The sequence below is a fragment of the Stylophora pistillata genome, chromosome 1 (assembly GCF_964205215.1).
Source record: "Stylophora pistillata chromosome 1, jaStyPist1.2, whole genome shotgun sequence".
Classification (NCBI taxonomy): Eukaryota; Metazoa; Cnidaria; class Anthozoa; order Scleractinia; family Pocilloporidae; genus Stylophora; species Stylophora pistillata.
The window spans coordinates 16,690,854-16,699,888 of NC_142519.1; the positions used below are offsets into that span (position 1 = coordinate 16,690,854).

Consider the following 9,035-nt stretch of genomic DNA (forward strand, 5'->3'; position numbering starts at 1 on the left):
AGACTAGTATTTTCCGCGTTTGCTTCAGATTTCCTTTCTTACTGTTTGCGCACGATATGTTTTTTTACATGTTGGGTCTCCCTCGAGTTTAATGGAAATAAAACGCAAAGAACCTTGCATCAGTGTGTTTGGAGATGCTATAGACCCTAAACTGGTAGTAGATGGTTTCCACAACGATGCGTATGAAAACGCAACAACCTTGATCATTACCTTTGCGATAAATAATTACAAGGACGAAAGCAAGCTGGCAGACGGTAATTACTTGGGAAAAGGCTTTCAAGAAGTTCGTGGCACATTATGTAAATAACGCCTCACATGCCAATCTCACTATTTCATACTTTACGCCAGAAATGAGTTGTAATAACGTTGAGGTCCAGTTTGACTTAGGGGCTTAGTCTCAGTTTCACAAATTGTTATGATTGTTGCGCGGCAATTTTTTTTTTAAGAGAACGTGGGTCATAGTTATGAATTTCCGCGCGCCTTAGTGACGTAGCGTAATCCGTTGCTCTTCCTCGTTATGCGTTAACAGGCTTGTATTTTAAAGCGAACTCAGCGGCCAAGTGTAAGGCATGCGCATGGGATAAATTTTGAACGGCCGCGCGCCAATCAACTCCCGAGCAATGCTTTAAAGAAAAACATAGAAAAACAACCTATGTTTTGCAACTTGAGTGAATAAAATTGAGAAGTTCATAGAATCTGTAAAAGGAAACACAAGTAGGAAAAGGAAAATTCGAGACTTTTCGAACACAAAGCTCACTCAAATATGAGTCTTCTAAGGGGCCGATCATTCAAGGGGGGTGGGTGATTTCTGGTCATCAAGAATTTTTTTCTAGCAATCTGCTGTGCAGGATATTTTTTTTTCTGATTTTTTGGTACATTTTTTCTGTTACATTTTAGCTGCATGCAATTTTTTTCTACCAACAAGTGCTTGCAGGAAATTTTTTTCAAAATCATCAACCCCCCCCCCCTCAAAAGTTAAATGGTCGGCCCCTAATGATCAAACATTCATTTATTTATATTTTTGCACTGATTATTCGGTGTTTGAGGTGAGCGGGACTTCCGATCCAACGCGCTCGCATTTCACTATAGAACTCGCTCGCATTTCATTTTAAGTCTTACCTTCGCTATTTCCCAATCGATACGCGGTCAGCGTACCCATAGCCATTTCCTGAGTTAACTTTAATTCATGCACGAGGATCTACCCTTCAGGTACACCGTGAATTATGTGGCTTGTGCGGTTTCTTGTAACTCGTATGAAACAACTTGGTTCTGACAGCCTAAAAGGATGCCACCTGGTCATTACAGCGTTTGCACATGCGCTGACGTTTGGCCGTTGTGTGCGTCAGTGTATGGAAACGCGAGTGACCGTTTTCACCGAATTTCACGAATTTGATTGGCTGAAATCAATATTGAAAGTAGTCTAGATTTTCCCATCTAGACCGGCATCTAGACCGGTCTAGACAAAAAAAGGTACAAGGAATATAAAAAATTGGCATATAAGACGCAGCCATATAATAAACATCTTATTAACCGAGCTAGGTCGGTCTGTATGAGAGAATCTTGACTTCGGTTGCTGGTACAGACCGAACGCAGTGAGGTCTGTACTGGCGACCTCGGTCAAGATTCTCCCATACAGACCTCCCGCTCGGTTAATAAGAACTAATATTTCACCCGGCTCTGAAATATACCTGGGAAATTCCCGACAATTCTTTATCCTTTTGAGACATCAAAGTTTCAATTGAAGGTAACGGTTTATGCACTACTGTGTATTACAAACCTACAGACTCGCATATCTACTTGTTATATTCGTCTTCGCATCCATCTCACGTTAAGAATTCCATTCCTTTTTCTCATTTTATAAGACTTCGTCGTTTATGTAGTGATGACTCTGATTTCCACCACAAATCAGAGTCAATGTGCCAGTTCTGCGATAAACGTGGTTACCCTGTTTCTGTCGTTCGAGCGGGTTACCACCGCGCCCAACTTATTGATAGACATTCAGCACTACAAACGTCGCATAAGGAAGATTCCGACCGCATTCCATTCACTCTCACGTTTCACCCTCACAACCACTCATTCTTAAAAACTTTAAATTACTTCAAAACGATCCAGAGACAAGCACTATCTTTTCGCAGCCTCCGCTCATTTCATTCAAACGCGACAAAAACATAGGCAATTTTTTGGTCAGAAGTTCTTTTCAGAGTAATGACCAACCAGGCACTTTTAAATGCGCTCGTGTACGATGCAAAATGTGTCCTTTCATTCACAACACTGATATAATATCGGGACCTAAACGATCCATTAAGATCACCGATCACTTCACGTGCACCTCCGCCAATGTAATCTATTGCATAACTTGCACTTATTGCAAAAATATCTGCATCGGCGAAATAGGCAGAAGACTAGGTGACCGATTCCAAGAACACCTTCGAGACGTGGAAAGGAATGACAAGGACACATCGAAACCAGTTGCTAGACATTTTAATTTACCTAATCATTCTAAGCAACATATGGCAATCTGCGGTCTTTCCTTACACTTAGGTAGCACGGAAAGCAGTAAAAATCTTGCACAAAAGCTCATCTTTCAAACCGGCAGTCTAAATCCAACAGGGATCAACGAACGCTTTTCATTCCACTAATTTATTCATGTTTTTCTCGTTGCCATGCTCCCACCAATAACGTAGCTCAATTTTCTGCCTTTAAAAGCACACACAACCCACAATTCCTCTATTGGCTCCGACGAAGGGCTAACGCTCGAAACGTTAGCTTTTGCAACCGTTACTGTGGCCAATTTACCTTTTCAACTTTGTTGATATGTCCAAATTATTTCGTTACTCCCACCGACGCAGCCCCAGACAGTTTCTTTCGAAACTATCAGCCTTTTAATAAGAACTAATTAACGTGAAATAGAATAGTTCTTTTTTCGTTATAAATGCCACCCTGCCACTTTGATTACTGAGTGGTGAAACGAGAGTTTTTTCTTTTTAAAGAAGTGTAAACAAATATTTGTAAACAAGTATACTATCCAGCACACAGTACCTGTATGCAAACCTGTCATAAGCGGGGATTGTTAACTTGCTCTTTCAACAAATTTTGTGAATGTTAGAACAGAATTAATAGAGTTCCCTCTATTAACTCTGGTTAGAACAAGGAAATGTATAAAACTAGAAAATAGATCCGCGAAATCCCATCTCAAGAGCACTAAAGAACTTGATAAATCGGTTCGACCATCATGTTTCGGTTATAAGTGCGGACAAAATGTTGAAAAAAATTTAGTGTCAAAAAGTGTTTATCCTCTCTTGGTACTAACTATGCTCGATCGTAACATTGAGCAATATCTGACATATTTATGGAAGTGTGAGGTACTTTTATTGAGAATTTGACTATACATTTTGGGCTTGGGCTGCCTTTGACATGAACAGACCCTATGTTTGTATCGGGTGTCACATGCCAAAGATTTCATCATGATTACAGCAACTTATGGTTGCAGCCGGTAACACAGAGCGCGCCACATACAGCTAGTATTTTCCGCCTTTGCCGTGGTTTCCTCTCTTGCTGTGTGCGCACGAGGAGAACGCGTGCGTGTTGGTAGATTAACCAATCGCTTAGTGGAGTTTCAAGTGGTTCAAATTACAAAAGAGGAATTCTGGCGGTCGACCAGAACCAAACTTGAAAGACCTCACGTCCCTCGTACGGTCACTGGAAAAAAGGCATGGCGATGACACCTCTTCGTTCAATCGTGCTTCTTCTGTTGTTTGCTCCGTGCATAGCCCAGGTAAGTCTTGATCTTTGCTAGTCAACATTCCTTACAGCTGCTCAATTTTTAGAGTTAAAGGTTAAAAATGCAATCGATCGACGCTTTCGCTTCTATGGGGCTGGTAGAGTCATTGCTTGGGATGTCGATTAGAGTTTATGTTGGCAGTATTCACAAAACCGTGTTTCAAAGATATCCGTTGACACTCTTGCCCGTCCAAGAAAGACAAATAAATGAAGAAAGAGTTTCAGGCAGCTCAGCTTTGAACAGATCATTAATATTCAGTTAATTTTTTGGCCTAAGGAATTTAATTCCGACGCAATGAAAGCAGTTTTATGTCGTGTCACGCGATGCCCGCTTGAAGAATAAATTTACGATTCATAAATTCCGCATCGTTAAACTTTCATTTGTTGGTGTTTTGAAGAGCTGTTAACATTAAAGGATTTGAACAATCAGTCTCGATTGGTGGAATTTAAATTCGATTCTATTTAGATCTGGTGGTAGTTGTAATCTAGGATAGCTCAATCTGAAAGTGGAAATTTCAGCAACACCCAGGGATATTCGTAACTTAACACCGCGTCACAACGCGTGACGCTTTCATGATATAATAATTTTCTTTTTCTCGAGACGTGAGCTTGGGACACCTGTGGGGGGAAGTAAATTTGTTCCTCGGTCTGATTCATCCGACTTTGAGTTCAACACACAAGAGTCTTGTGTGACGAAAGCGATATCGCGATCATGTTAAGCTTGGTCCTTCAATAAAGCAAGACATTTACTTCTCTAGAGGGCAAGGCATTCAATTGCGCTGCTTTTGTTTCAGGAACATTTCACAAACCACACAAAGGGTTTCTGCATCTGGTATAATCAGTGTACCACTGGAGATAAACCACTTAACTGCTTCTACAATGGACCCGCCAAAAATTTAACTGATCCGGAAGGCGTGCAGATACTGAACAGTTTATGTCCTGAATTAACTGGTCAACGTACTTGTTGTTCGACCCAACAGCTGGTGGCGTTGCACAAGAACCTAAAAACGATGCTGGAGCTTACTAATCGTTGTCCTGCTTGCTGGAACAACATCAGGAGGCTGTACTGTCAGCTGACATGCAGTCAGGATCAGTCCCTTTTCACGAATCCCAATTCTGTCATTCCAGTGTCGGAAGGAAAAGAGGCCGTTCTTAGCGTAGAGTACTTCGTGTCATCCCAATTCAAACAAGGATTGTTCGAGTCCTGCAAGGACCTAACCCTTGAGGGTTACACTGACTTAAAATTGTTCTGCGGTACGATGGGGCGTTGGTGTACCACAAAAAGTCTGATCCATTATATGCAAAGCGCGGAAAGTGGACTGGCACCATACGCTTTTGATATCTACTTCCCTGACATATTACCTAGAAAACTGTCGTGGATGAACGAAACTACTTTCAAATGCAACAAGCCTTTTATCGATCCGCAATCGAACAAGACAACAAGTGTTTGCAGCTGTCAAGACTGTGTCGGCTCCTGCCCGAGGCGATCAGAACAGTTGATCATAACATCTACGCACCCCACCCCAGCAGGGTATCGCAGGTATGGAGATGAGAAGTGGATTCCTTTTGGGCCAATTTTTCACTTGGATCTCTTAAACCAGGTATAGTTTCCTCCTTAGTGTATGAACTAAAGTAAATTTAAGCTGTTGCAATATTTTACATACTCACATGAATGTCTCAGATATTAGTCCCACAAGAAAATGAACATAATTCAGTCCGATAATCCCTCAGTAGGTGAAACTAGAGCTGCAACTTTTGTCGCTAAACTTTACATATTTATGCAAACAAACCTTCATCTTCATCTTTACATTTACAATTAATTTCTTATATAGGCGTTGGATCTTCAAGATGCTATTACGAAATTGAAAGTGTCGTTTGGGGATTCTAGCATTACCTTCGAGGACATTTGCTTTAAAACGAAGGGCCACCAACCTTTTGCTCCTAATACGACTGAACAATGCGAAATCCAAAGTGTGTTCCAGTATTTCCAGAATAACAAGACGAAGTTGAACAAATGCTTGACTAGCATGGGCTATAATTGTGACGAACCAAATATTACCGACTTCAGAGCTGCTGACTTCCACGATCATCTATTGACTTGCACGAGGTAAGAAATCCTGCGAGCAAATGCAAGTGCTTCTTTTTGAGCTCGACAAATCAAAACGCGCGATCCAGGGGTGTTTACCATTTGGCCAAAAACTTCGGAAATTTCGGTTTGAAGTCAAATGGTAAGGTAATTTTCCGGAAATTCCTTTCGGAAATTGTGGAGTACCTTCAGAGGTACTCCTCTTTTTCCATTCGGAACGGAAGGTCATAAAATTCCGTTTCCAGGCCTTTCCGCTTGGGTTGGAGCGGGACGAAACGCCTGATGGAAAAATGGTAAGCTCAATCTCATCCCGTTGGTCCATGAATTCGGAAACTCCCTTACCTTTATGCCACGGTTACACCAATCGGATTTTTCTTACAAATGGTGAGCACCCCAGGAGTCTCTGCTTTTCAAACCTCAAACAAATGGCTGCGGCTGATTCTAGTTCCCAGTCTTCTCTGCGCTCACGCCATTGCTCACGCCATTGCTCACGCCATTGCTCATGCCATTGCTCACGCCATTGCTCACGCCATTGCTCACTGCTCACGCGCATGTCTCTTAAGGAACGGCCTCGTTCCATTTTACCAAGACCCTTTCCGTAAAAGAGTTCCCCACAGATGTATTGCAGCTAATGTCCGACTTTACCCTACACATACTCAATATTATTGAGAAAGAGATCAGTATTGAAAGTTATAACTGAAATCAGATTGAAACAAATAGGGTTTTCTCAAACTTACTCGCTATCTCTAGTAGACTTGGAGTATTTCATGTAAAATTCAACGTTACTCCCACCCTACCGTTCCTATACTAGCTAACTAATTTTTTCTTTACGTATTAGATCTCCCTCGAGTTTAATGGATTACAGACTCAAAGAACCTTGCATCAGCGTGTTTGGAGGTGCTATAGACCCTAAACTTGTACTAGATGGCTTCCCCAACGATGCATATAAAAACGCAACAACCTTGATCATTACCTTTGCGGTAAATAATTACAAGGATGAAAGCAAGCTGGCAGAAGTAATTACTTGGGAAAAGGCTTTCAAGGAGTTCATGACACATTATGTAAATAACGCCTCACATGCCAATCTCACTATTTCATACTTTACGCCAGAAATGAGTTGTAATGACGTTGAGGTCCAGTTTGACTTATGGGCTTAGTCCGTTTCATAAATCGCTATGATTATTACGAACAGGGCGTAGCTATTTTTTTTTTTTTAAGGGAACTTGTCCGTAGGAGTATGAAAACGCGAATGACCGTGTGCCGATTAGCTTTGGATTGACAGCTGATTGGTTGTTAATTGGTTTAATATAGTTCTTTTTACGTAAGTCATGCTATGGGGTTTTGGGTTTGGGGGTGAAATTCAATTAAAAATCACTCACTCACTTTGTTAGACATTCATTCGTGCATTAAACCAGGATTAAACACATTTTCTCCCTCTCCCCGACAAGTTTACGTGTTCAAATTCACGGCGTACGTATATTTGGGGGGTGGTACAAAGGCGAGAATTATGCCGCACTACTTGGACAGATTCAAAATGGCTTCCTGTCCCTTGAAGCGTGATGGTTTTTTTTATTCCAAACTTGATCAAAACATACCTTTGTGGAACCAAAAATGGAAAGGAAATATGCTACAGAATACTCGACTGCAGAGAAATGGGCGTCTGAGTCCTTAAAGTGACGATAACATGAACGATTCGTGCGTGGAGACCCAAACGCCGCGAATATGTAGTGAGCTTAATCTTACTGCAAATTAGTTAGCGTGAAACTTCGTTGATTTTATCTTGTAGCTGCCGGCATCTTAACTAATTCTTCACACATTCGCAATTTAAGACAATTTTTCTCCATCAAAACGCTTACAAACACAATAATTGTGCTAGCACGTGTTGCCCACGTTCAAAAAAACTTTCCAAAGAAAGCCAGATCGCAGGTTACGTCAAGGGCGCCAAAAATGCATATCATGAGGTTGCTCTAAGGAGCCTTTGATTTCGTTACCCATGCCACTCTGTTAGGCTTTTTTTGATTATTAAGTAGTAACACGAGATTTCTTTCAGAGGAGTGTAAACAAATACTTGTAACCTAGTATATTATCCCAACCTCATTCCTAGGGCCTTTTCCCTTAATTGGGAAAAAGGCCCTGGGAATGAGGTTGCTATTTTCCAGCACACACTCACTGCAGGGCTCGACACTAACTTTTCAACTTACTAGCCGAGTGGCAGACCTCTCAACCTCAAAACACCAAAAATCTGGAGACTGATGTTAAAAAATCTGAAGATTTCAGTAAAAATCTGGAGATTGGTCGACCGGCAGACAAAACCAAGTTAACACAGGTTCTTAAATTTTAAGAGAAAGTGTTTTTTGTCCTGCTCATAACTTACTTAAACATGTGTGGACCTTAACAACACACAAATAAACTTTAAATATAACATTCATCAGGTTGATCAATTGCTGCCATTTTGATAACGTGTCGTGTCAAAATGCGAGAGATTGGTTATGATGACCTAACTTGGAACAGGTGTTCTATATATGGTCATGGACGACTTACGGTGTTTCCAGCAAACAGACGGATGAAGAACGTAACAGCTTGGTTTGTTGTGGATTTGCACAGAATTGGCAGAAAAAAAAACTCACCTCTAGCAAGCGAAAAATGAAATTATACAAAAAATTTATCCTTTCAGCTTTCGCCTCTATCGTGAGATTTGTCTGTCTCGTCGTGAGACCGTGAGATTGAACTGAAAATCGTGAGTCTCACGACAAAATCGTGAGACTTAGAGGTCTGAAGTGGCCAGTAACACTTGTTAAAACAATTTTATTTTGTTCATTAGCCAAAATGGCAAGTGGAAATCGAAAACCAAAGTACAAAGAAATGTGTAGAAAATAAATTGATCCGCGAATTCCCATTTTTAAAGTTAAAGAACTCAGTACATAAATCGGTTCACCATCATGTTTTAAGGTTAGAAATGTGGACAAACTGTTGAATAAAATCAGTGTCAAAGAGTGTTCATCCTCTCTAGGTGTACAGTAAAGTGCACGATCACATCAGCGAGCAATATTTGCCTTATTGGACAGTACACATCTTTGGATAGGAGATTTTAGCGCTCAGTTCTTCGTTATTGAATGTGGCGTGACCAGCCTCTTCCACACTTGTTTTGTTACGTCACGCCTTAATCCTC

General features: G+C 41.0%; 1 protein-coding gene across 1 annotated transcript; it reads left to right on the forward strand.

Annotated features, from left to right (window-relative positions):
* Positions 1-3,511: 3,511 nt before the first annotated feature.
* LOC111338052 (NPC intracellular cholesterol transporter 1) lies at positions 3,512-7,303 on the forward strand. Its single transcript, XM_022944457.2, has 4 exons — positions 3,512-3,775; positions 4,575-5,381; positions 5,613-5,887; positions 6,705-7,303. Exons 1-4 carry the CDS (start codon positions 3,713-3,715, stop codon positions 7,021-7,023), a joined length of 1,464 nt encoding a protein of 487 aa, XP_022800192.2. The 5' UTR covers positions 3,512-3,712; the 3' UTR covers positions 7,024-7,303.
* The last annotated feature ends 1,732 nt before the right edge of the window (positions 7,304-9,035 follow it).

Bases quoted from the DNA above. Each gene is read 5' to 3' on its own strand.
- LOC111338052 (XM_022944457.2), top strand. From the start codon at position 3,713: ATGGCGATGACACCTCTTCGTTCAATCGTGCTTCTTCTGTTGTTTGCT. The intron at 3,776-4,574 runs GTAAGTCTTGAT...CTTTTGTTTCAG, and splicing joins TTGCTCCGTGCATAGCCCAG to GAACATTTCACAAACCACAC. The intron at 5,888-6,704 runs GTAAGAAATCCT...TTTACGTATTAG, and splicing joins CATCTATTGACTTGCACGAG to ATCTCCCTCGAGTTTAATGG.